Here is a 27,441-nt window from a genome sequence, read left to right as displayed (position 1 = left end):
ATTATTATAAAAGGATATAACTCAAGAACAGCCAGATGGAAGAGATGCAGAGGGCAAGGTATAGGGAAGGGGTGGGGTGCTTCCATGCTCGGTATGAGTGAACCATTCTCCTTCTGGGTGAACCATTCTCCTAAGACCCCCAAATGTTCACCAATCCAGAAGCTCTCTGAACCTCATCCTTTTGGGGGTTTATGGAGGCTTCATTAAATAGGCACAATTGATTAAATCATCAGCCACTGACTATTGATTCAAACTTCATCCCTTCTCCCCTCCTTGGAGCTGAAAGCTCAAACTCTCTAACCATCTGGTTGGTTCCCCTGGAAACCAGTTCCCATCCTTGGTTGCTTTCCAAAATTCACCTTAGTAGTAGTATTTTTAAAATTGAAATATAATTGATTTACATTGTTGTGTTAGTTTCAGGTGTACAGCAAAGTGATTCAGTTATCAATATATATATTCTTTTTCAGAGTCTTTTCCATTACAGGTTATTATAAGATATTGAATGTAGTTCCTTGTGCTATACAATAGGTCATTGTTGTTTACCTATTTTATATATAGTAGCATGTATCTGTTAATCTCAGATTCCTAATTTATTCCTCCCCACTTTCCCCTTTGGTAACCATAAATTTGTTTTCTATGTCTGTGAGTTTCTTTCTGTTTTGTAAATAAGTTCATTTGTATCATTTTTTTTAGATTCCACATATAAGTGATATCATACGATATTTGTCTTTCTCTGTCTGATTTTACTTCACTTAATAGGATAATCTCTAGGTCCATCCATGTTTTTGCAAATGGCAACATTTCATTCTTTTTTATGGCTGAGTGGTATTCCACTGTGTGTGTGTGTGTGTGTGTGTGTGTGTGTGTGTGTGTAACATCTTCTCTATCCATTTATCTGTTGATAGACATTTAGGTTGCTTCCATGTCTTGGCTATTTTAAATAATCCTGCTTATGAACACTGGGGTGCATGTATGTTTTAGAATTGAAGTTTTTGTCTTTTCCCGATGTATGCCCAGGAGTGGGATTGCTGGATCATAAGGTAAGTCTATTTTTAGTTTTTTAAAGAACTTTCAATAACGTTTCCCATAGTGGCTGCACTGATTTACATTCCCACGAACAGTGTAGGAGGGTTCCCTTTTCTCCACACCCTCTCCAACATTTATCATTTGTAGACTGATGGTGGCCATTTTGACCAGTGTGAGGTGATAACTTAATATAGTTTTGATTTACATTTCTCTGATAAACAGCGATGTTGAGCATCTTTTCATGTGCCTGTTGGCCATCTACATGTCTTCTTTGGAAAAATGTTTATTTAGGTCTTCTGCCCATTTTTGGATTGGGTTGTTTGTTTTTTTCTGATATTGAGCTGTATAAGCTGTTTGTATATTTTGGAAATTAATCCCTCATTGGTTACATCATTTGCAAATATTTTCTCCCATTCCGTAGGTTGTCTTTTCATTTTGTTTTATGGTTTCCTTTGCTGTACAATAGCTTTTAAGTTTAATTCAAAAATCGCTATTAACATAAACTCAGATGTGGTTGAAAGGGGTTTGTTATGCATATCAAGACGCCTTTATCACTTTTATCACTCAGGAAATTCCAAGGGTTTTAGGAGCTCTGTGTCAGAAATGGGGAAACCAAATATATATTTCTTATGACAGTCATGATATCACAGGTGGTTAGTAAGGAATGATGTGGTCACTCTGGCTACAAGTACCAGATGAAAGAGGTGGCAGGGACTAAGGTGAGAGGTGCTGGTGGCCGCTCTGGGACTGAGGAAGGGTGGTGGTGGTGGTGATCACAGGGGTTGGGAGAAGAGGAAGGAACTGAGAGATGGGTGGGAAGTGAGTCAGAAAGAAGATCTGGGACACCCCTCAGGGCCTTAGAATTCATATTTTTATATTTACCAATCAAAATTAAAAATATATTTATATTCATAATGAGTTAAAAATTAAATGTTAATTCACCCTGTTAATTAACTTAAAAAGGAAAACCATACAATCATCCCAATAGATGCAGGAAAAGCATTTGACAAAATTCAATACTGTAATAATAAAAAATTCTCAGCAACCTAGGAGGAGAAGTAAACTTTCCCAATCTAATAAAGGATGTCTCCAAAAAAAATCGGTAGCTAATATCATCAATTCCGTTAAAAAAAATCTGAGCGCTTTCTCCCTAAGATCAGGGGAAAGGTAAAGATGTCCTCTCTTGGTGTTTCTAGTCAACATCATACTGGAGAGCTTAGCGCAATAAGGCAAGAGAAAGAAAGGCATACAGACTGAAAATGAAGGAAAACTGTCCTTATTCATAGACATGATCATCTACATAAAAAAACTGGGTAGAATTTAGAAAAAAGCTAGCAGAACTAATAAGTGAGTTTAACAATGTTGTAGGCTACAGGTCAATATTAAAAAAGTAAATTTAATTATATATACTAGTCATGAAACAATTGGAAATTGAAATTTTAAAATACCACTTACAATAGCATGAAACACTTAGGGATAACTGACAAAAATGGGTAGCAACTACACACTTGAAACTACAGAACACTGCTGAAAATGTCAACATTGTTGAAACAAATTATATGAGAATTAAATGTTAAATGTTGTTAAATGGAGCATTATAACATTTTCATGGGTTGGAAATTCAATACTGCTAAGATGTCAGTCCTTTGCAAATTGAACTAAAGACTCAAAATAATCTTAATAAAATTTTATTAGTCTTTTTTTTTTATAGAAGTTAACCAGATGGATAACCATATGGAAAAACAACAAACCAGATCCTTACCTCATATCATATACAAAAATTAATGCATAATAGATCATGCACCTAAAAGCAAAAGCTTTTGTTCTTTGAAAGACACTATTAAGAAAATTAAAAGACAAGCCACAGTCTGGGAGGAAATATTTGTAAAACATACATCTGGTGAAGGACTTGGGCTATTTAAATAATTCTTATAACTCAAAAATAAGAAGACAACCTGATTTTTAAAATGGACAAAATGTTTGAAAACACATTTTACTTAAGAGGATATACAAACAGCAAATAAGCACATGAAAAGATGCTCAGTATCTATAGTCATTAGAGAAATGCAAATTCTCTACACTCTGTCAGTACACATGCACTAAATAGCTAAAATGGAAATTGATGACATCAAGTGTTGGCAAGGCTGTGGAGCAATGGAACTCTTCACACAATGCTCATGGAAATGGGAAATAGTCCAGCCATTGTAGAGAACAGTTTGACAGTTTCTTAAATACTTGCCATTTACAACCCAGTGATTCCACTCTTAGCTTTGCTAATGTTTTGTTTAGGATTTCTGTATTTCTATTCATGAGTGACACTGACCTACAATTTTCTTTTTTATATTGTAAAAAGAATTGGGAAAGATTCCCTCTTTTTCTAAAATGTGGAAAACTAGGGGCACAGCTGGAATTATTTCTTCTTTAAATAACTCATAGATGAAGCCCTCTGGGCCTGAGTTTTCTTTGTGGGAACACTACTGATGATCAATTCAATTCCTTTAATGGTTGTGAGGAGGTCTGATTTTCAGCTGGCGCCATGGAACGTCAGATTGCTAATGTGCCAAAATAGTTTCATACCTGTTGGTACACAGCCACCACTCCCAACCCACTAAGTGCAACAACCCCTCCATGGCTGCCCCAGATTCCCCAGACCTTCTGATGACACACAGATCGAAGAGAGAATGTGTGCATAGCCAGGGGGCTCTTGGACTCCGCTCAGTGCTAAGGCTGGCACTTGTTATGAATATTCAGTGCCTGGTTGTTAAATACTTTGGTACTATGACCAGGAATGGTGCTCATTTAGGTTTTCTCTCTTTTTTTAAATTAAAGTATAATCAGTTACAATGTGAAGTTTTCTCTTGAGTCTGTTTTGGTAAGGTATATTTTTCTAGGAATTTATTCATTTCATTAAAACGCTAATGCTATTGTAACAGTTATTCCTACTCATTTTTATCTTTTCTTTTTCTTAGGGTCTGCAGACTCTTTAAGCTCTTCATTCTGGATATAGATTGACTGTGCCTTCTCTTTTTTTTCTTGATCAGTTTCACCAGAGGGTTGTCAGTACAACTAGTGTTTTCATAGAAATAAGTTTTGCTTTTGTTGATCCTTTTCATTACTTTCTGCTCTTAACTGTATCCTGTCCTCACTTTTATTTTCTTTGGTTTACTTTACTGTTCTTTTTCTACTCTCTTGAGATGGGAGCTTACTTACTATTTTCAGCCTTTTCTCTTTTCTAATATAAGCACGAAAGGCCATAAACGCCCCTTTAAGTCATGCTTTAGCTGTAGCCACAATTTTTAATATGTGATATTTCCATTCTCAGTTTCAAATATTTTATAATTTCCATTATGCTTTCTTCTTTGATCCATCTGTTATTTAGAAACACATTTCTAAATTTCCCAACATATGGGGCTTTTGAAATTATTTTTTTGTTATTGATCTCTGGCTTATTTGTGCTATGGTCAGAGAATGTACTCTGTATGATTTAAGACGTTTGAAATTTCTTGAGATTTACTGGTTTTGAAAATATTTCACGTCTTGAAAAGGAGAATATTCTGCAGTTTTAGCCATAGTGTTCTGTAAAAGTCCACTAGTGAAGTTTCTTAGTAATACCCTAATTGAACATATTTCTGCTTGTTCTACCAATTACAGAGGGATGTGTTTTTCAATCTCCCATTATAATTGTGGATTTGTCTATTTCTGTGTGTAGTTCTTTTCTTCATATTTCTTATATTTTAAGACTGTGGTATTTGCATACAAATTTGAAATTGTTCTATCTTTCTGGTCAATTGGACCATCTGCATTATGAAGTGAGCTTCTTTATCTCTAGTGATTTTTCGTCCCGATACGAAAATAATTTGCGCCAGCCTTCTTTTCATTAGCCTTTGCATGATATATATATATATATATATTTTTTTTTACCACGCATTTACTTTCACCTTTTCAGTATCCTTATGTTTTGGAAATGTCTCTTATGGATATCTCTTGTAAATTGCATGTAGTTGTATTTTTATCCAGTCTGATAATCTTTGTATTTTAACTACAATTTAGTCCACTTGTATTTATTGAATTATAGGACATTTGAATTTATATCTGTCATTTATTTGTCCCACCTGTCTTGTATTTATTTTTCTCTCCATTCTTTCTTGCTTTAGGATCAACTGGGTTGATTTTCTTATTCTATTTCCCCCTCTAATAATTTGGCTAAATACTATACACTGCATTTCTATTCTTTGTGTTTATCCTGGTAATGACAACTTGCATTCTTAACTCATCAAAGTCTAAGTACATTTGATATTTATTTTCATTTTTCCTCCTGAAGAATATAAGGATCTCAGAACCCTTTACTCCATTTAAGTTCTATGCCGTTGTTGTGTATTTTAATTCTATTTTTGTCCAGAAGACATTGTTATTGTTTTACATTATCAATGTTCTTCATTGTTCTTTATTCCCTATTGCATCAGACGTCTGTCTGTGATCATCTTCCTCCTGCCTGAAGTTCCTCCGTTGGAATTTCCTTTAGGGAGGGTCTCTGCTCGTGGCAAAGTCTTAGTTTTTGTGTTTGTAAATGTTATTGTTTCACCTCGTTCTGGAAAGATATTTTCACTGGGTACGTAAATCTAGAAATACATTTTCACTAAATTTCTCAGATGATGGTTATTTTCTCTCAGGGCTTTGGATGTATCTTTCTACAGCCTTCCGGCTGGCTTCCGTTGCTCCTGACAAAAAAAGGCAGTGTAAATCTATTTCTTTTTTCTCCTGTACCCCAGACAGGCGTTTAGACTTTATTCTGAGGGGAACAGGGAGCTATGGAAGGTTTTTAAGCACCAAGGCGACCCAGTCAGATCTGCATTTTAGAAAGCGCATTCTGGCACTGTGTAGACACGGGATCGGAGGCGATGGCAGGGAGAAGGTTGTTGCTGCAGTCCAGAAAAAGGACAAGAGGTGTGGAGAGGAGGAGGTCAGAGAGGCAGGACTCGGGGTCATTGCAGGCAGGCAGTGGGAGCCGGACCGGCACTGATGACTCGGGTTCCTAGCAGGATGAATGGTGGTGCCATAGCGGAAACAAGGGGGTTGGAGTGGGTGGGGATACTGAGTTCGTCTGCCCTCAAGATCCATTCATTCCACAAACAGTCGAACAGCTACTAGGTGTCGAGCAACAACCGCGTGTCACTGGGGACTTGGGCTGCGTGGCAGCAAAATCTGTTCCGCTGTGCACCTTAGATCCACCGCGGCCACACCTGCCGCCAATTACTGCCTAGCGGGGGTCCTCGAAGCAGCGGCCGCGTGAGATCTGGGCGTCTCAGCACAACCGCCTACAGACGGACTGAAGGACGCAAGGATGAGGTGGAGGCGTCTGCTCAGGGCTGGCCAAACCACGCCGCCCCGGAGCCCGGATCTAGAGAGACCACGGTGCTGTGACGCCCGGACAGGTTGGGAAACCTCGGCCGTCCCCGCGCTCCCGCCGCCCGAGGGTCTACGCAGCGACCCCATCTGTCTTTGGCGGGAGGTGCGGAAAATGGCCTCTCCGCTCTGCCCGGGTCCCCACCTGCCCAACCGGAGTCATGCCGTTTCCGGCCCCTCAGAGTCACCGGGAGGATTTTAGGAAACGCGTCTGGGTATTAAGATCTCGTCCCACCCCGGCGCGGAGCGGCGCACGCGCCAAGTAACTCCCGCGAGCCCGCGGCTCCAGTGAGCGGCGCGCGGCCCACGGCTCGGGCGGGGCGGAGCTCCGTCAGGGGCGGGGCCTAGCGGGGGCGGAGCCGGGGAGGAAGGGTAGGAGGGAGGGGCGTGACCTGCCCGGCGCGAGCCGAGCCCCCGCCCCGCCTCGCCCCGCTCCGCCCCCTCCCCGCGCGCTCGCTCGCCGGCTCGCGCGCGCCGAGGAAAACGTTGCGCAGGTTCAAAAATGGAACGTCGGCAGCGTGAGGGAGCGCGAGGGGGTGTGCGCGCGTGCGCGTGCGCGTGCGCGCCCGGGCGAGGGTGACTGGGACCCCGCCGGCCCGAGCATCGCGCGCCGCAGCCGCGGCCCCGCAGCTCCGCCCCCGGCCCGGCCCGGCCCCGGGCCCTCTCGCCCGCCGCCCCGCATGGAGCTGTCAGCCATCGGCGAGCAGGTGTTCGCCGTGGAGAGCATCCGGAAGAAGCGCGTGCGGAAGGTGAGGCTGCCCGGGGGCGGCTCCCAGGACCCCTGTGGGGTCCCTTCCTGTCCCCAGCACTGTTCCCTCCACGCTGGAGGCGAGGGAGAAAGTGAGGCGAGTGGGCCCAGGCAGCCCCTCGCTGCCGGACTCGTATCCCCCCAGCCCGTGCCTCAGTTTCCCCTGCCACCTTGTAGGGCGAGTAATATAAAAGTTGTCGCCCCAGCATGCTGGGGGCAGCTGAACCCGCCAGAGCTGGAGATTAGGATCGGATTGTCGGGATCCTGAATGCCATCCTTTCTCATCCTCCCCTCATTCCAAATATGGGGAGACTGAGGCCCAAACTGAAGAAACGGCTTGCCTCGTAGGTACGTGTCGGAGCTGGGTCTTGAACACAGGACTCTGGATTCTTGGTGCCAAGTCCTTTGAAGTTGGAGGCGGAGCTTTGGAAAAGCCTCCTCCAGCCTCTTAAGTCTAACTGCCAGACTTCGACCTTTTCCGATCCCCTCCACACCCCCACCTCCACGTGTCTCCCCCTCTTCCAGTGCACACCCCTCTGTCTTCCCCACCCCAACTCCCAGCCCCTCTCGGCAGGGCTCAGTGAAGCCGCCTACAGCTCCTGGGCATCCTGGAAGCTCCTCCCCCTTCGCCTTCGCCTCCGCCTCCAAAACATACACGCTGCAATTTAAGGAGGCTTCTGTTCCGCTTGGTTCGGTCCCCACGCCTGCAGGCTGGACTTTGGTCGTGCACACTTCCTGTGCACACGTTTGCAAAGTGGTCTGGCCCCAGACTGGAGGTTGGGAATGGAAGTCTTTGGGGAAAGTTCCTGTCCCGGCTCTCACCACCGTCCTTTGCCCTTATCTCCTCTCTGCAGCCCCTTGGGAGGCTCCAGCGGCAGGGCTGGGAGGGGTCTTAGAGTTCATCTCTTCACATTTGACAAAGACACAAACTGAGGCCTGGGCTGGAGAAGTGACCTGGTCAAGGTCACACAGCAAGTTAGAGATGGTGGTAGAGCAGGAGCTCCAGTTGGCTGATTGCCAGTTCATCTTTCAAGAGAGAAAACTCAGTCCTGGCATGTTGGGCTAAGGGCGACAGTCAGGGTGAGCCAGGACCTTCTTTTCTTCCCCCAGCTTCAGTGGGGTTGCTTTCTGTCTTCAAGTCAGGGCTGCCCCTCCTCCTTCTCCCTTCCCCAGGGTTTCCTCGATTTTAATTTATTCCGAAAAGCCCAGTGCTTTCCATGCTGTAGCCTAAGCAGGTACAATAATTACCCTCCTTCTACATGGGGCCTGAGGGGGTAGAGCCAGGAACATCATTCCTTTAGCTATTCATTCAAAATAAAGTCATTGAGGATCTGTTAGGTACCAGGCACTATTCTAACCCCCAGGGAGGGAGCTCCTTCCCTCATGGAGCTGGCATCCTGGCAGAGGAGACACAGTGAAAGAAAATACAGATGCCTTCCAACTAGGCTGTGTTGGGAAGAGAACTGTAAGGTAGGAGGGAGGTTATTAGGAAGGGTGGCCAGGGCAGGCCTCTGAGGAGGTGGATGTGTCTTGGACCAGTGTGGAAGGGTATCACCCATCAGACAGGGAACTTTTAAAGGCCCCTGTCATTTCCTGTGTCACCTATGAGGAAGGAAGGAAACTGGCTTTATTTTCTAACTACTGGAGAGGTGATCATCCTGTCTCAAGGTGAAGATTTTGTCAGCTTTCTCTAGGGGCCTGCCAGGGTCAGGGTTGAGAGTGGGTTTCGAGTTGGAGTCACTGGCCTGTCACCTCTGCGCCAGAGGCAGCCTCTCATAGGGAGGGGGCTTACGGGGCTAGAGCCATGTGGGACACCCCAGGGAGGAGTTTTCTAGGACTTGGAGAGTCTTCTGATCTAAAAAGGAAAGAGAATTGTGGTCTTAGCGCTGGGACACTGGACACTGGGTCTCTGGCCACACACATCCCCACGGGGTCTCGGTTTCCCTACACAAGGCGAGCTCCATGCTCCTGCCACAGAAGCCCAAGAGGTGACTGGGGCCCAGTGCACTCCTGTGCTCTAGTAGGGAGGACAGTCTAGGGTGGTTATGCAGCAGCCAAAGTTTGGGGATCTCTGGTTGGTGGAGATCTGGTGGGGGGGTCCCTGACTATATGTTAGGGGACATCTGTCTGCAGAGGGGATTGGGCCTTACTATCCTACGAGCGGTCATAGGGGCATCTGTGTATCTCACCATGTCTCCTTCTGTCTCTTTCTTCCAGGGTAAAGTCGAATATCTGGTGAAGTGGAAAGGATGGCCCCCAAAGTAAGTCTCCTTTGTGTGTGAGTGTCTGCCTGCCTGTACTTCCTCCCATCCACCTTTTACCCTCTCTCCTGCCTAGCTTTTCACTCCCACTGCCGTAGTAATGGCCAGCAGACCTTGATTAAATCGCCATCTTCTCTGGGCCTCAATTTCCCCTCTGCCAGTTGAGGGCCTTGAAGCACATGAGGGTCAAGGTGGGCCACCCTCAGAGTCGCCCTCCATCTTCTGGTTGGATCTGGGCTCCCCTGGCACCTGGGATGTGAAGGCCCAGCATCTTGGTTTCAGAGATGGCTGCCTGCAAGGTGGAGGGGCCCTCAAACTACAGCAAGTACTGTGCCAGGTGGCTGTTCGTGGGGTTAGGCAAGACAAGTCTAGCCAGTGGGGCACCAGTCCTCAGTGCCATAGAGCTAGGGACAGAGCCAGTCTACCGAGTAGGTTCTGGTACAGCCTTGTGAGGCAGCTGTGGTCCTGATCTATAACGATGAGGAAACAGGCCTAGAGAATGTAGGCAGCTTGCCTTAGGTCACACAGCCAGTGGAGGCAGACTTGACCTGGGCCTCTCCACTTTAAGGTATCTCTTCTGTGCGTCCTCCATCTCCCAGTTAGGGGGCAGGGAGCTGGGTCCAGGACCTCTCCCAGGTGCTCCACCTTCCTGCTAAGGCCCAATCAGGAATCCCCTCACCAACCACTCACCTCCCAGCAGGGAGTTGTTGGGACTAGGAAAGGAATGAGCAGGTGCTGGGGCCTCCTCATTGGTCTATGGGTGTCCCACCTCCCTGCCCTGCCTCCTGGAGACTGACTCCTGGAATCCCCCTCTGCCCAGAGCTCTGCTGTCTGTGCTAGTGCTGTTCTGCTTTGCTGATGGGTGGGGGAGGGGGGGTGACTAGGTATTGGGTCCTGGGAGTGTCTTGGACACGTGATAGTGAGAGGCAGCAGGGGGGAAGACAGCTCATGCTGCCTCAACTTCCCTGTTTGCAAAATGGGTTCAATAGCCCAGGCCCTGCTCTCTCGCTTTGTGCAGTGAAAGGCCTGGGGCATATTCAGGATGGCCTGCAGGGATTCTGATGATTAGGTTTGATGGCTGGCCAACCAGGTAATGCACTCGTTCATTCCTGCTGCCCCTGCTACCGCTTCCCAAACACCCTGGGACAAGGATAGTCCCCTCCTCCACTGGGCAGATGAGAGGTGGACTTCCCGCCTGGGTGAAGAGGCAGTAAGAGGAGCAGGAGAGCTAGAAAAAGACGATGCTGGGTCGGGGGGCAGGCATATTCCCTGGATACTCACTCCCCACTTAGCTTCTGCACCAGAAGGCATTACATGGGAGTGTGATCACCAGCCCGTTGGCCTTCAAGGCACTGTTGGCTCTTCTTCCTCCTCTGTAGACTCCCTTCTCTAAACAGAGGTACTTATCTATTTAAAGTTCCTTCTCCCACTTTTCTTAATCCCAAATTAACACATCTGCCCATCAGAGCTTCAGTCGGGGGAAGGACCTGGCACTCCAGGAGCAGTCCCTCCACGGTTCTGCTGGTTTGTGTCCCAGCCCTGAGGCCACTTTTTTCCTAACATGCTGAGACCACCAGATGGGCCCTCATGACTGCCTTTTGTGAACTGCAAGGGGGTTCTGGGAGCCCTGTTTGGCTAGATGACCTGGGGCATCTCTGGCTCCACCACATTTTGGTCCTGGGTTCCTGACCTGGCTCGCAGCTAGACAGCTGTGAGCCCTTGGGAAGTTCCTCAACATGGTAGGAGCTCTGCTTCCTCATCTCCAAATTGGAATAAAGTCTCTGTCACAGCATTGTTTTGAGGATTAGATGACGGATATAGAGTACCTGGTGCATGCTTAGCCCAGACCAAGCACTTAGGGAATGTGTGCTTAGTTGGTTTCTACGTCTCCCCTGAGCAGGAGAGGCAGGCATTTGGGGGATTCCATTCCTCACAGGAGCCCAAAGTAGCCTTAGCAATCATTTAGATCAGTCCTCTCATTTTTCAGATGGGGAAACTGAGGCCCAGAGAAAGGAGATCATTACAATAATAAAACTGCCAACCTGGTGTAGTGTGGTACCCATTTTATGCCATCCACTGCACCACACCCCACTTCACTTGGGAGCACAGCTTCAGTTAGAGAAGCAGGAGAACCAGGGCTCCTTTGTAACCACTTAGTTTTCAGTCTCCCCTCCTCAGGGGGCCTTACTTGGAGAAGAGGCCAAGAAAGAGTAGGGAGTGAGTAGTTGGGCAGAGTGCTCCTTGCGAGCCTGGGAGCCTTGGCTAGGGCACTGCCAGCCTGGGTGAGAGGGGAGTCAGTCTCATGCTCTGCAGCACCCTTATCGCCCTGATTAAGGAAGCTTATTATTAATAACAGAAACCCTGATTTAAACGAACACTTACTCTTTTCCAGGCCCCTGTTAAGCCTTTTCATGCCTTGGCTATTTTCTCTCTGAACAGCAGACAAATGACTGCCCTTCCTCCCCAGCAGATGGGGCAGAGGAGCTATCTTGCTTGTTCAGGAAGGAACAGCAAAAGGCACAGGGAGGGTCTGGGGGCACAAGGCAGAAGATGTTAAATAATCAGCTACAGGTGCTCTTAGCCTCGAAGAGACCCACAGATACCCCACTCTCATCTCAGCCTGCCCAGGACCCTGCCGCTACCCCTTTGCAAACGCTTTACTTTTCCCTGTCCTACCCTCAGATGCTGCCCCATCTGGAGAGAGGATCACCCCCATGGAGCTTTAGTAATGATATTATCAGTGCGTACAGCAATAACCAGGCTACCTAACAATAAACCCCTATTAATATCAGACATTAGCCCATAACATTGCCTCATGGCAACCCATTTTACAGATGGGGAGACAGCAACCCTCCGCATTGGAGTGCTTGCCCAGGCTCATGCAGGTGGGACGATTTGAACTATGGGTACCTCCATTTCCCTACCTGTAAAACGGGGCTCTAGCCTCACGAAGCCCTGCGGAAGGCTGTCTGAGACAAAAAAGGGTTCATAACAGTGCCAGACCCAGAGGAGGAGCTTCTTTCGCCACCAAGGCCAGGTTGAGTAGTGGCAACAGAGTCCAGCGTTTGGCCCTGGCAGATGTGTGTTTGCGCTCTCTAGGCTTTTGATATTGATTTAATTAACGCTTGTTTGCTTTTATTATGTACCACATTGATCTAAGTGCTTTATGCAGCTTAACGTATCTAATCGTCACATCAACCTTTAAAGTCAGGTACTGTTGGTAGCCCCTCTTCACCAATGAGGAAACGGAGGCTCCAGCAACGGACTCTCTTGTCTCACCGCCGCCCCGGGCACTCTCGCCGGAAGCCCCCCGCATGGCTTCTCATTTGGGCGCCTCTATATCTGAGTAGGGGGCTGAGGCGGACTTGGCTCAGCGGGGCACCCCGCCCCTGGCCCGATAGGGGCCTGCGCGGCGGGTCCCAAGCGGGCCGGCCTGGAGCCTGTTTACCCGGGCTCTAGGGAGGGCCGTGGTGGGCGAGGCGGGGCGGCGGTCACGTGGCCGTGTTTACCTCTAAGCCGGCGCGCGCCGTCCCCGCCCCCGCCCCCCATTGGTCGGTCGGGTAGTCTGGCGCGCGCACCCCCGTGCGTGCGTGCGTGCGAGCTCGCGCGCGCGGTGGGCGGGGCGCGCGGCACAGTGAAGTGGATCCCTCGGCCCTACACGGAGTGCTGGGTCCCTGCGCTGCTGACGTTCCGTACCTCTGCGCGTGGCGCCCGGCCACACGGGCCCGCAGACCCAGCCCTCGACCTCTCCCAGGGTGGACTCTGCCGGCTGCGCGCTCCGTCCTGCCTGCGCCCGGCTGTTCTCAAGAGCGTGTTGGCCTTCGCCGTGGCCTCTAGCTCCCCACACTGCGGAGGGCGGAGAGCCGGTGATGGCCTCCGCCTTAGGAGGGGCGGGGGTGTCCGAGAGGGTGAGGCGCTTGTGCAGCGCTCCCCCACTCCCCGGCCTTCCCCACCATCGAGCAGGGCCAGGCCTCCTGCTGCCAAGTCTCGCCCTTTCCCATTGCCTTAGTCACTCCGACTGCCCCAGGCCAGTAATAGTCCCGCTAAATCCTCTGACCCTTTCTGTGCACCCACTGTGTGCTAGGCCCCGGGTCAGACGCTGAAGACGTGGCCAATCAAATAGTGCCTCTCTCCCAGACTTCACGATCCAGTGGAGAACCAGATAGCTCGACATGTGAGGGACCCAAAGGGAGAGGGTAACCAAGATTCAACTGAGTTCTAACTGCAGACTGTCATTTACTGGCTCAGTAACCTTGGCAAGATGCTAAACTTCTTTACCTCAGTTTCTTACCTATAACCTACCTCATAAGGGTGTTACAAGGAATGGCTGAGTCCCTGTGGTAGTCGGGCTCCGGCCTCTTGCTGTTACTGTGGTGGTGGCAGTGGTGGTGGTAGTGGTGGTTCTTAAGAGGAGGAATTGAAGTACAGAGAAGGTGAGGGACTTGCCAGGAACCACATAGCAGCTACATCAACAAAAAATAGGCAGGGCAGTGGGGAAATGGGCAGGGCAGAGCTGACTAGAGCACTGAAGAGACACTTCAACTAGAGAAAGAGAGAGGGCCAGGAAGGGGACAAAAGAGGAACACAAAATGCCCCCTCTCTTCTTACTGGTTACAGTTGAGGAAATTCAGCCTTTGTTGTTGGGGGAGGAAGGTTTGAAGTCTGCCAGCTTCTGGTTGTTTGTAGTTTGGGCTTTACACGAACTATTAAACCTCGGTTTCACTTTCAGCATTTCTTCAGGGTGAGCAAAACTGCGGTGGCTTCTCCAGCCATCCCTAGAACACCTGGGGGCTGGGGCCTGGGCTGGGCGCTCTGGGAAGGGGTTGCAATCTTCCAGCCAGGACACCAGCCTGATTTATCAATAAGTATGGCAGGTGCCATGAGCAGCAAGGTCTTGGAGAGCAGCAGAGGGGAGGGTTCATTCTGTTGGAAGTGGGACACCTTAGAAATGATGTCAGGGAAAGCTACAAGGACCTGACTCTTAAAGGATGAGTGAAGCAGTTGACCGGAGGACCGGGGCACTCGTTCCATTTATGGAAGTCATATAAAATCTGCTTTTCAAAGAAAATTATTTAAACAACAACAACAAAAAAGTGAACTGATTTAAAGGCAGATACTAAGTAAATAATAGTGCAGGTGGAAGGAGGATGGCTGAGCTCTGGAAGTGCCCGGGTCTGTCCCACAGGGAATGCCGTCTGGTCTGGAAGTGGTGGAAGATCCCTTGTGGAAATACCTCGGGAGTGTCTGCTGTAGGATCCCTGCACCATTCAGTCACCAAATTCCTGCTGTGTGCAGATGTGTGTGGAGAGGGAGGGAGCAGCTCAGCCGGGGCAGAGGCCAGGCTGGGGTATAGGGGGGGCTGGGTACAGGAACAATAATATGCACGGAACACTTCCTGTGTGCCAGGCACTGCTCAAAATAGACACGTGAACGCATTTAACCAGCACAAGAGCCCTTTACAGATGGGAAAATCAGTACAGAGACGTTGAATAAATTGTTTAATGTTGCACAGCTGGCAAGAGCAGACCTGGGCTTTGAACCTGGGCAGTCTGACGCCAGAGCCCCTGATCTTCACCACTTGCTCTTGCCTCTTATTGGGATGGAGTCTGGGGACTTAGAGGACCTGCCCTCTTCACCTGAAGTGAACAGGGGGGTCTAGTTGGGAGCTGGACACAGTCATTTATAGGGTGGTGTGATCAGTGCTCAGAATGGGGGGAGTTCCGGTGTCACTGAAGCCCCCCGGAGGCCCCCAACCTAGCCTGGGTGGCCAGGGACATGGGATTAGGTGACAGTTACACTGGACCAGGAGGGCACAGAGTCCTGCAGACAGTGGCCCTGGTGGAGCAGCTGTGGCCTCCTAATGTGGGGTGGGAGGGTTGGCAGAGCAGCTCTGACCTCTTGTTCCTCTCCACAGGTACAGCACGTGGGAGCCGGAGGAGCACATCCTGGACCCCCGCCTGGTCATGGCCTATGAGGAGAAGTAAGGGGGCTCAGCCTGCCATGGGGCTGTGCGGAAGGCAGGCTCTGAGGTTTTCTTAGGGAGTTGCTGCTGGCTTGGCTCTGAACAAAGGGCACGGGCATGGGGGCAGGGGTCTGGCAGGGACAGCCCAGTCTAGTCTGCAGCTGTGGGAAGGTGGTGGGCACCAGGTTCTGGGACAGCAAGGGCCCTGGCTCCTTCCTGCTGCTGGGTGATACTGGCCACTCAGCTGACCACCCCAGGCCTCAGTCTCTCTGCTGTTGTTGGCCACCCCCAGTAACACCTGCCCCAATCTCCCCAGAAGCTAGGAGTTTCAAGGTAGGGGTTTCAGTTTCAGCAAAGGAGGTGAAAATGGACACAGAGGCAGCCTGCATGCATGGGGCAGCAGGGTCAGTCATGTCCAGCCATGCTCAGTGATGGACCAGAGAGAGACTTCCCCCTAGAGACCCTCTCACCAAGTCAGATGGAACTCAAGAAAGGCCAGAGGAGGGAGTGTGGCTTTGGAGCCAGGATATCTGAGTTCTAGTGCCTCCTGCTTGGTCACCTCCTCGGTGGGTGGCCCTGGGCAAAGCTGCCCCTCCGGGCCCAGTCTCCTGCTCTGCCAGTGCTCTGCTGTGATTCTGCAGGTTGGTCAGTGATTGGCAGCTCCTCTGATGGGCCATGAGGGCACATCTTTGCAGGGAGCCTTTGACAAAAATGTTGTTTCTCCTTGTGGGAGGGCCTTGTGAGCATAATCTAGCCATTCCCTTCTCTGCGTGAGCCCCAGTGTTACCAACCTCCCTGCCAGTCGGCTGCCCAGTCTTTCTGCCTCACCCCGACCCATCGACCCTGTACCGTTTGGGCCCTTTTTATAAAATCATCATTTTTATTTGTCTCCTTTTGATAACCTCTTGAGACAAGGATGAGGGTCTCATTTGACAGATGAGGAAACTGAGGCTCTGAAGAGCTAAGGGACTTGTCTGGGAACCTCACAGCTGGGAAGCAGCCCAAGTAGGATTTAGCCTGGGGGGGCTCCTGACTCCAAGTCGCTGTTGTTCCTCTGCCCCTCCTCGCCCCCTTCTGATGGCTTCTCTGCCAGGAGGTCTCATGCTGCTGATTCAAAGGACTTGTGTGAATGTCTTCCTAAGGGTAATAAGGAGTCAGCTAGTTCGTTCTTTCATTTGTTCAACAAATCCTTATTGAGGTCCTTCTACGTGCCGGGCACTGTTCCAGGAATTGGGGGCAAGGAACAAAATCAACTAATGTCCCTGCCCTCACGGGGCTCACATTCCAGTGTGGAGGGAGACCTGCAGTGAAAAGTACACCACATACGGATGGTGCTGACCGCTGCTCAGACAGGCTCGGGGCAGGGAGTGAGGGCTGGGCAGGGGCTGCTGGTTTCAGTGGGGTGGTAGGTGGTGGTGTTTGACCAGAGCCCGAGCTAAGTAAGGGAATAAGCCCAGTAGGTATTTTAGAGAAGAACATCTCGGGTGGAGAGCACAGTGAGTGCAGAGGCCCTGGGGTGAGGGCCTGTGAGGGCCAGCATGGAGGCAAGTGGGGCTCTGAGTGTGGCTGGCTGGGTGGTGTGGTTGGGGCAGGGGTCAGCGATGAGGCGGGGTAAGGCATGGGGGAGGGGAGGGACAGCACCAGGAATGAGGGACGCAGCCCAGGGAGGGCCCTACGAATCCTGGTAGAGGACTTGGATGTTGTTTTGAATGAGCCAGAAAAGTCAATAGTTAAGGAACAAATGAGGAGCTTAGCGGATTCTACAGACCCACTGTGTGACTTGACTTCCTCCTTCTTTCTGGGTCTTGGTGAGGTGGGGGTGGAAGGTGGGTGATGACCATTTTAACACCTGCTTTGCAGGGTATTTAAGATACTCAGGAGTCTGGCCAGGGGACTCTAATGGAGGAGCCAAGAGGGCAGTCAGGGCTTGCTGGGGCCACGCTCTGGATACTGATGGGCAGAGGGTCCAAGGCTGACAGAAACCAAGGCTCTCAGTAGGTAAGGACTGGACAGAATGAATGCCCCCACCTTAACCTCCCAGCCCTCCTCACACAGTTTGCAGGGCAGGAGCAGGGATGCTGCAGATGGGAAGCCAGGTCATGTGGCCTGGGCTCCGAGCCTGCCCCGCTGGCCCTGTCTCGGCCCTCAGGCCTGACCTGGTCAGGCCTGGAGCCCAGAGCTCAGCATCTTCACCAGTGGCAGAAATTGTTAAAATTGTGGCATCAGGCAACTGACTTAATCTCTCTATGCCTCAGGGATAAAATGAGGCTAGAAATCGTGCCTCCCTCTTGGGTGGCTGTGAGGGTTAAAGCATTGAGAGCAGTGCCTTGTACAGAGTGTCCAGGACATGATACTAAAAATAATAATAAACAACACTTACACAAATGTAATAAATACATATTATCCTTTCCTCACCCCGAGGTCCTTTCCTTTTGCTCCCCCCCACTTCTTCCTCCTTTTCCTCTTTTTTCTTTTCCTTCCCTCTCTCTTCCTCTATTATTTCAGTCTTTTTACCCCGCATTTTGAGAAATAGCAAGGACCTCCCTTCCTCCTTCCAGGAGCCCTGGGGTCAGCTGAGAAGGGAAGCTCTTGGCTCCAGACAAGGAAACTGAGGCCCAGCCAAGGTCTCCCATTGGTCAGGGTAGAGCTGGGCCTGGAGCAGGGTGTCCTGGTGCCCAGCACCGGGTTCTGAGATGATTCTTGCCCTCGGGGTTTGGGAGGCCTGGCTTGGCATGGGTATCACATGCCCTGGGTGCTTTTCTCAAAAGCTGGTTCTAGGGCCCCACAGCAGACCTGCTGAGGCCGACTCCATGGGGAGGGAGGGCCCTTCTTCAGTGCTCCTGGAGTCTGATGTCTGGGCTGCCTCCAGGAGGAGCGAACCTCAAAAACAGACTCCACAGATCCACTGGCTTAGCTGGGCTCAGGTTGAGAGACTGGCCTAAGGCCACAGAAAGTATAAGTGGAATGAAGTGAAACAGGATGAATTTTCCCACCACTTCCAGCATGGCCTTGGGGCCTCTGTGTGTCATGTGGCTTTGTGCGTGCCCTCAGGTTGTGCCTCGTGTGTTGTGTTTGGATGTGAGGAGGGCATCCAGCAGAGAGTGGCATCTACTGGGGCCTGAATATGGGCTAGTTTTTCTGCCCCCTCCCCAGCCAGACTGTACAGACAAGTGGGACTGGTCCAAGCAGAGGCCAAATGGGGGAAATCTGGGGAGAGCTTCATGTAGGTACGAAGGACTCGCCTGCCTTCTTCTCATCAGCTCCCCTGGGGCATTCAACGCAAATTTGATTGAGAGGCTTCTATACAAGTTTCCTAAGAGCAGAAATTGGAACTGCATTGTTTTGGGGGGTGTTCCCAGTGGCATGAAGAGCAGAGCTTGGCACACCCCTGGAGCTGTGAAGACCCACATATTTTTGGAGATGCCCCCAAGTCCCACCTCAGCAGTTGGGACCAGTGGCTGTGCCCTCACCTTTAGTCAGATGGGAAGGCGGAGCCCTGGGAGTTGAACATGTGACCACATTGTTATGGGCTAAAGAGAGTGATGGGAGGAGCCGTAAGGCAGGGTTGGGGGTGGCCTGTAGAGAGTGTCCCCCTTCCCCATAGACAGCAGGGGGCCGGGTGGAGCGGATGCCTTTCCCTTAAATGTCACCAGTGTTTCCTTTTCTTCTGCCATCTGCTTTGCACCCCAGGGAGGAGAGAGACCGAGCGTCGGGGTATAGGAAGAGAGGTCCGAAACCCAAGCGGCTTCTGCTGCAGGTAACCCCGCCAGCTCTGGTGCCCGCCCACAGGGCCCCCTTGCTCCTTGCACCAGCCCCTGCCCCATCAGAGCATTTGCATCAGCTAATTCAGCTGAACCACTAACCCTCCTGGCCTCTGCTCAGGGCTCTGTGGGGTGGAGCCAGACAATTAATGAGTATGTTTCAATGGAAGGAGTTGGGAAAAGTCAGAAGGTGGGGCTGGTGCCCTAGAAGACACCGTGGGTGGGAGGTGCTGTGGAGGGAGGTGGGGTGAATGTATGGCTCATGGGATCCTAGAATTTTCAAAGCTAAGAATCTTGTAAATGAGCCTTTTTGATGCTCAAAGTCCCTAAAATACAAAATTGTAGTATTTGAGAACCTTAGAAACATAAGTTTCAGAGGAAACTGAGGTGTGTGGAATTTTAGAATCCAAGAAAAGGAGAGTCCTAGAGTTCTGAAACCATACCCTTGGAATGTCCTAGAAATGTGTCATTTTGAGTGAGAAGAAACCCTCTGCCCCAGGTGGGGTCTAGACTCTGGCAGCCCACGTTACCCAGGTCTTGGGGACATTTTGCTGCCTTCTCTGGTTTGCACTGAAAAGAGGATGGAGCCTCAAGTAATGTAGTTATGTGATTGGAGGCAAGCCTCTGAGCTTGTTTTTTCATGTATAAAATCAGGATGATAAGATTATGTCCTGCCCTTAATTTAATAAGGCTCACCCAGGTATTTAAAGCCAAATAACAAGGCCTCTTGGTCCACGTGCAGTGTGAACCATGCCCAGCCTCCTGTTCACTCTTAATTGTAAATCACCTGAGGCTTTTGCAGACTAGATGGGCCTGCCTTCTAGCGGTGGGCAGATTCCACAGAATTTGGTGTGAATTGGTCCTGGGAAGGGGAGTAGCATCAGTCAGACATCTTCTCCATGCTAAACTCTGTGCTCCATGCTCTTCACAAATGAACACACTTCATCTGCACACCAAACCTACAGGGAAGGTGTATCAGTCATCTATTGCTGTGTAACGACTTAGCAATAAACTGAGCTAACTTAGAGCAATAAACATTTACTATCACACAGTCTTGGTGGGTCAGGAATTTGGGAGTGCTTTAGCTGGTCCTTAGTGATTCTAGTTCAGGTTACAGCCATGATGTCTTCTGGGAACCACTCACTTGAAGACTTAACAAGGGCCTGAGTGATCTGTTTCCAGTGTGGCTACTCATGCCCAGTGTATCAGTGCTGGATGTAGACAGGAGGCCTGGTTCCTCACCACTGGACCTCTCCATGGCGCCACTGGGTGGCCTCCCAGTATGGCCACTAGCTTCCGCCAGAGTGGGCAATCCAAGACACAGAGCAAGGACAAAGCACAGTGTCTTAAGTGACTTAACCTCGAAAGTCCCACACCACAGTATTCAGTGTAGAGGGGACTCCACACGGGTGTGAATTCCCAGAGGTGGGTATTTGGAGCTGTCTTGGAGGCTGGCTGTGTCAGTTTCTGCATCATTTCACTGATGAAGAAACCGAGGCTCAGAGAGGCCAGTAGTTCACCCAGAGTCACACAATTGGATTAAAGCCCAGAGCTGACTCCTGGTGCTCCTGGATCTGTTATTGGCTGTAATTTTCCCATGGTGAGGTAGAGGAGGACAGAATTGTATGAGAGTTTAGTAGTCCTGTGATGATAGCCTATGAGCTAGGCTGAAGGAGTGGGTGTTGATAAAGCTGCATATAGGATAAGCCCTCTTAGCATTGCAGTATTTTTGCAATCTCCTCCGGGTTCAGCCCTCCTCCCATCACCGTAACAACCCACACTCCCTGCTGAGTGATGGGCATTAGCAGGTGGGACTGGGGAATGGAGTTTGCACATGAGATCTTTGCTCCCAACTTGAGATGGGGCAAAACTTTGACTTACAGGTCCCATTTGATGGCCTCACTCTCTTCCTGGGAGCTCTTGGCCTCTGGTGACAGGTCATAGAAGAAGGTACTGTCCGAGAGTGATCCAGGCCCTCCCAACATTCAAGCATCAAGGATCTTTCTTGGATTTGTATAAATTTCCCCCAAAGTCAATAAGACAGATCCACAAATGACAAAACTTCAGCCTTTGAGTGGTGGAAGAATGTGCCTCCCAGCCCATTTTAACGGGAGTGAGCAGGATGTCAACAGAGGGCTGGACCCTGGTAGGGCCACTGCAGCTCAGAGCCAAGGAGTGCCCTGGAGGGGTCCCAGGGTATCTGCAGGCGGCTGGCAGTGCACCATCCCTGTGGCTGGGTGACACGGTGCACCCAGTGCTATGTGTACCCCTTGGTTGACTTGCCCCAAGAAATTTCAGAGCCCTGCGCCTACCACCATAGCCCTGGCGGGCTGGCTGTTTCAGCTTTGGGGGGCCCTGTAGAAGCAAAGATTCCTATCCTATAGTGAAGAATAATTCCTTAATTTATCTGCCTCATCAATCCAGATTTGGTTTTTGTTGGTGAGTTTTCAGTGTGTAGTCTTGTGTGCTCCTCTGCTGTGTACCAAAGGAGTATGCCCTGTGGTCCTGTCCCTGAGCCACTTAGAGCACTGGGGAGATAAGGCCGCAGCGTGGGCTGCGCTGGGCCAGGCCGTGGGGCCAGGGCTGGGTCTGGTCAAGGGCAGCACTCTAGGCGGTGGGAGGTGGGGGTGGGGGGTGGGGGGGGTGGCGGGCTTTGAGCTGGGAAACGTGGGGAAGGGCACTCCGGGTGGGAGGAACAGCATGAGCAAAGGCGCGGCAGTGGGTGGGAGGGCAGGGCTGACCCGCCGTGCCCTGGCTTGCCCCCGCAGCGGCTGTACAGCATGGACCTGCGGAGCTCCCACAAGGCCAAGGGCAAGGAGAAGCTCTGCTTCTCCCTGACGCGCCCACTCGGCAGCGGGAGCCCCGAGGGGGTGGTCAAGGCGGGGGCGCCCGAGCTGGTGGACAAGGGCCCCTTGGTGCCCACCTTGCCCTTCCCGCTCCGCAAGCCCCGCAAGGCCCACAAGTACCTGCGGCTCTCACGCAAGAAGTTCCCGCCCCGCGGGCCCAACCTGGAGAGTCACAGCCATCGACGGGAGCTCTTCCCTCAGGAGTCACCGGCCACGGACGTCCTGCAGGCGGCCAGCGAGTGGGAGCCTGCTGAGCAGCCCCCCGAAGAGGAGGGTAAGGCGGCCAGGCCCAGGGACCCTCAGAGAAGGAAAGGCCCCTCGTGTCGTCAGGCCCAGCTGGCCCCATGCCCAGAGAGGGCCCGGGTGCTCTGTAGGCCACGCAGTCTGTGGGGGCCCTGGCGCCCAGCCCGGAGCTCTTCCTGTGGCCCTGCTCGGGATGAGCTCGTGTCCAGCCTGGGAAGATAAATGTAGCTACCTCCTCCTGTGTGTCCGTCCTTGAACCAGCCCTGCCCTGGCTGGAGACTCAGAAGATGGTCTGGTGTTGGGGGTGGGATGGGAGGTGGTCGACATGCTGCCGCCCACTCCCACCTTCCCCACCTTGTTGCCAACGCAGTCCCCGTCTTTCTTTCTTTGTCCCGTGGCTGCAGCAGATGCAGAGCTGGCCGAGGGGCCCCCTTCCTGGACACCCACGCTCCCCCCAAGTGAAGTGACAGTGACCGATATCACGGCCAACTCCATCACCGTCACCTTCCGCGAGGCCCAGGCAGCCGAGGGCTTCTTCCGAGACCGCAGCGGGAAGTTCTGAATCACCATTTTTATTCTTCTTAAACTGTTTTCTTTTGGGCTTGGGGTGGGGACTTCCAGAAAGGGGGAGGGGGAGGGGCGGGATAATTATTTTATTTAACAAAAGAAACATTGAATAGGAGAAGGGGGTGAAATCCCGATACTCTCCCTCCGCCCCGCCCCTTTCTCTGCGCGGATGTTTACAGAGAGGCTGCAGATGTGTCCGTGGCTGGGCCTGGGGGGGCCTGGCGCTGCTCTGTCAGATGGGGTACCATCTCCAAGGCAGGTTGGGGGCAGGAACACCTCTGTCACCATTCTTCTCTAGACAGCGGCTGGTCCCAGAACAAAGGAGGAAGGACTGAACCCTCCCCCTCGAGCAGCCCACCCAGCCTTTCTGGTTGATTTCCCCTTTTCTTGTGTGATGTGTGTGTGTATGTGTGTGTGTGTGTGAATGTGTGTGTGTGTGTGTGTGTGTGTGTGTTGGGCGGGGTGGGGGGGCGCTCTTTATTTTTAACTTTCCACTCCAGCTTTGTGGGGGGGATATGGAGGCTGGCTTTGACCAAAAGTGATTGGGTCAGAGAGCTAAGGGGCTGGAGAAGGCTTTGAGATTGTGGAGTGGGCCACCCTGTCCCTTTAGAAAGATCTCTCCGTTTCCCTGGGGGCGGCTGCCAGCTGAGCTCCTTCCACTGAGCGCTCCCCCCTCACCTGACCTGTGAAAACTGCTCCCTTGCGCACCCAGCTGCGTGGGTGTGTGCATACTGCCCACATGACTGCGTGCACATGTCCACAGATGTGTGCAGTGCGTCTTGCAAACCTCCTGTTTAGAAACTGACCAGGTGAATGGAGGGGGTGATCCACAGCACAAAAGTTTGCCACGGGCACCCCTCACTCACCGCACCTTGCTCAGCACTTCACCTGACAGGATCTGTCCAACTCAGTGTGCTGGCAGCTGTCAGTGGAGGGCAAGGGTCCAGCCGGTGTGTGTGTTTGAGGGAAGGGGATGGCCCCCGATGCTCCAGGCATGCGGATGTAGTCTTGCGGTTTCACCTGGCCAGCCGCAGGTGCGCAAGTGTCCTCCGTGCAGGTGTGCTGTGCACCAGCACCAGCTCTGAAGCACTTGAGCTCTGTTCTCCCCTCCATCCCTGGGCTCCCGTTCTCTCTGACTCAGGTGACTTTACAGCCCTTCCCTCTTCCCTCTTTTTTTGCCCTCCCTTCTGACTCAGCCAACCCAGATGTGGGTGGTCAGGGAGGGAGGGAGCGTCCCACCACCTTCTCAGGACAGCTCTCGATTCCTGACGCCGTTCCTCCTTCCATTCTGTCTCCTCTCCATCCACCCTCAGTGCTGCAGCTGGGGCTAACCGTGTTTTCCTGTCAGGGGGACCTCTGCCATGTCTTCCTGTGGTCGTGCTGTAGTGGATGGTGCATCAGGGTGTGGACAAGCCCCACGCCCTGGCAAGAGGCTGTGTCTGCCAGAGGAGAAGGCACTCAGTTTCTGGTCTATACAAACGTGCCCCGTGGCCTAGTAGCTTCTCTGGCAATGAGGAGTGACCGCTCCCCTCTCCAGGCCCTGTAGGAGAGAAAAAGCCAGGTTAGGGGTGGGCACCAGGGGAGCAAGAGAAAGGCTGGCTCCCTCCCCTCAGACCAGGCACTCCAGTCTCCTTGCTGCCCTCTTCCAGGGCTGTCTCCACACTCTGTCTTGAGGAAGTCAGTAGAATCTTGCTGAGGCTCAAATAGGGCAGTTCTTTCTCTAGACCCTTTCTTCCCAAGTTCCCAAACCAAAGAGAGCCTGCCCCCCATTTTTGTTTGGGGTGCCTGCTGGCAAGCTCCCAGATCCCTGAGTCTCTGTCTCTCCTTCCTCCGTATTCCTTCCTTGTCCAGGGTCAATTCAGTGCTTCCATTGGGGGATGGCTCTCCCCCACCCACCAGATGACTTGACTCACCCCCAGCCTAGGGGGTTGAGTCTAGAGGAGTATGTGGGGGTGGACCAGGGAAAGAACCCTGCAGAGGGGAAGGGCAGCCTGAGCTGGGGGCTGTCCCAGAACAGGGGGTCCCAGCAGAGGGGAGGAGGGCAGTGGCAGGGGCCTTGTTCTATCAGAATGCTGTTGGCCCTGGCTTTGGGACTCGGCTGGCAGCTTCCAATAGAAGTCACACTCCCCCTTCCCCAGGGGACATGGGCCTCCTCCTTCCTCACGTTGAAGAGATGTTTGTGCAGTTTGCAGGTTTGCCCAGCTCTTTTGTGGGATTAGGCGGCTGCTGCAGTAGAATACTTCTTGCCTCCCTCTCAGGCCTTCAGGGCCCACAGGGCTCCCTGCTCTCTGACCCTGGGAGCAGGACTCAGGAGCTGTGGTGGAGACTCCCTAGGGGAAGGACTGCAGGCTGTTAGGACCTTCCTGCCCAGGACCCAGGACAAGACCTCATGAGGGGTTGAGAGTGGCCTTGTAGGCCTCCACCGGCCCTGAGCGACTCAGCAGGCTTGGGTGAGAGGGGCAAGGCAGACATGACCCCCCCACCCCACCCCACCGCCACCCGAGAAGGCCAGTACTCACTTGGGGGGGAACATTGAAAAAGTTGGACCACCTGCCTTGCCTTCCCCCAGCCCCACCTGTTTTGAATGTAGAGAGACCGGTTGGTACTTTTCTTTTGCTGCAGGGTGGGGCAAGGAGAATGTTCTCCACCCTGGCACGGCACTTGTAATGCTGCCGGGCCACACAAGGACCACCGCTCTTAGGATTGTGGTCCCATAGCCACCTTCCTCCTCTGCTCCTGCCCCAGGGAAGGCGCTTCGCTTGTCAGGTGGTGTAGTTTTTGCTTTATAATTGGCCAGCCTGGCCTCAAGGTCTTAGCACAAGAACGCTTCCTTTGCACAGAATGAGCATGAGCTTTGTTCAGACTAAATGAATGTATTTGGGAGGGATTAGGGGCACGAGTCAATTCCAAGCACATGCCTTTTCCGACAGTGTGTGCGGGGAGAGCTAGAGTGGACGCAGAGCACGGTTTTATTTTTGTACTGATAGTTATTGGTAAGAGACTGTATAGCATCTATTTATTTAGATGATTTATCTGGTAAATGAGGCAAAAATTATTAAAAGTACATTAAAGATGATTTTAAAAAAGCTCTTGAGCATCCGATCATTCCTTGTGATTGTGTCACAGCTGTGCCGGCAAAAGAGCTCCAGCTCTGGGGTCAGCAGACGGGGACCTTGGTCCCAGGTCTGCCGGTCACTGGCCATGATCTTGGACATGTCCTTTAGTTTTCTTAGACTTCCAGATGTAGTGTACAGATTAATTCTGGTGATAGGTGGGAAAGTGATTGGGAGCTGGAAATGGGAGTGTAGATGGGGGCGGGAGGGGGACGCCCACTGTCGTGGTCCTTGTCGGGTCTCATCAGAAGCTGGGCAGTGCTTCTGATTTCTTCTCCATCTTTTCTCTGCTTCCTGCCAAGAATATTCCGTCCTGGAGCCTAGGAGTGGTCAGCATCCCAGGTCTCTGCCATTGCAGGTTCTGGAACCCAGGACTGTCATGGGCTGACTCTCATCTACTATTCTGTTCAGCCAAGCTCAGCACACCTGACTGAACCCAGAGAGTAGTAGTCAGAGCCAACATGAGTGAGAGTCAGGAGATCCCTCCAAGCACATCTGTACTTGGGTTCGTCCCTGGAAGAGAGCAGAGACCGGATGGGAACAGGACAGGCAGTGAGAAGAACAGATAAGAGGCCACGCGGCCACCCAGTGGAAGGGGATGGTGGTGGCCACAGCCATGAAAGTGTCAGTAGAAGAGGGAGAAACAGCTCAACAGCCCCAGCTCCGCAGGATAATGGTGGTGGTGACGGCATAGACACTGAGGACAGGGAAGGCAAACCCGCATCCTGAGTGGGTGTCTGGTGTGGTAAGTGTGAACAGCTGACCCCTCCAGTAGGAAAAAAGTCCAATGTAATCAACTTGCCATGAAATTTCCAGCCCATCTCCTTGAAGGATGGCACCACATCGAGGGCCTGCCCTCAGTGTCCACCTCTGACAGGTTGGACACTCATCAGCTGCAGTAACGAACCTTGGGACCGGCTTTGTGAGAGGAAGCGCATGCTGTTGGCCCCATTCATAGTCTCCACTTCTTCCACCGTGGCCATTCCATGCTGGGCTTGTGTAGGCCCTGGAGGCACAAGGACGGGGGCTGGCTGTCATCCACCACCAGACAGGTAGATAGTTCATCCTATCCTCCCATTTCTTAACAGTTTTCTCTGTGGTGAGTGCTCTGGTCCAAGATGCCAAACTGACCCCAAGCATTTCTCTCTCCTCCCTCCTAAAATCCCAATAAAATGTCAATCAAGCAACCAACTAATAAAATGCAAGCTGAAATGAGAGAAAGATGGATAGCAGGACTGGAAAACAGGAAAGGAGGCATCCAACAAAGGAGAAATGGTGAGGAATTTCCATAAGGTAGCAAAGTGGCTGAGGTCAGAGCGGGAGAGGAACCAACAGGAGCTAAACAGGCAGCCAGTAGAGAGCGCACCCAGGAGGATTGGTAAGTGGTGGAAACAGGCCTCCTGAGCAACAAACAGACCTCGGGAACACACCCACTCTGGACATTGTGACATTTGAACAGAGTGGTCAGTGCTTGCTTCTGAAGCACATATACTAAAATTGAACAGAGTGGT

The 27,441-nt window shown here is 51.4% G+C and overlaps 1 protein-coding gene across 3 annotated transcripts; it reads left to right on the top strand.

The window, feature by feature from the left end:
- The first annotated feature begins 6,883 nt into the window (after nucleotides 1–6,883).
- Nucleotides 6,884–25,906, top strand: CBX7 (chromobox 7). Of its 3 annotated transcripts, none has more exons than XM_031671756.2 (6): nucleotides 6,884–7,178; nucleotides 9,395–9,438; nucleotides 15,353–15,418; nucleotides 19,091–19,157; nucleotides 21,930–22,281; nucleotides 22,658–25,906. In XM_031671756.2, exons 1-6 carry the CDS (start codon nucleotides 7,110–7,112, stop codon nucleotides 22,810–22,812), a joined length of 753 nt encoding a protein of 250 aa, XP_031527616.1. In that variant the 5' UTR covers nucleotides 6,884–7,109; the 3' UTR covers nucleotides 22,813–25,906. The 3 variants fall into 3 exon arrangements, with proteins under 3 accessions (XP_031527616.1, XP_031527617.1, XP_006207242.3); XM_031671757.2 differs by having other exon boundaries at nucleotides 6,886–7,178; nucleotides 22,209–22,281; nucleotides 22,655–25,906; XM_006207180.4 differs by having other exon boundaries at nucleotides 6,886–7,178; nucleotides 22,655–25,906.
- Nucleotides 25,907–27,441: the final 1,535 nt, after the last annotated feature.

The sequence above is a fragment of the Vicugna pacos genome, chromosome 12 (assembly GCF_048564905.1).
Source record: "Vicugna pacos chromosome 12, VicPac4, whole genome shotgun sequence".
Classification (NCBI taxonomy): Eukaryota; Metazoa; Chordata; class Mammalia; order Artiodactyla; family Camelidae; genus Vicugna; species Vicugna pacos.
This window is presented reverse-complemented; position numbering and strand designations above follow the sequence as displayed.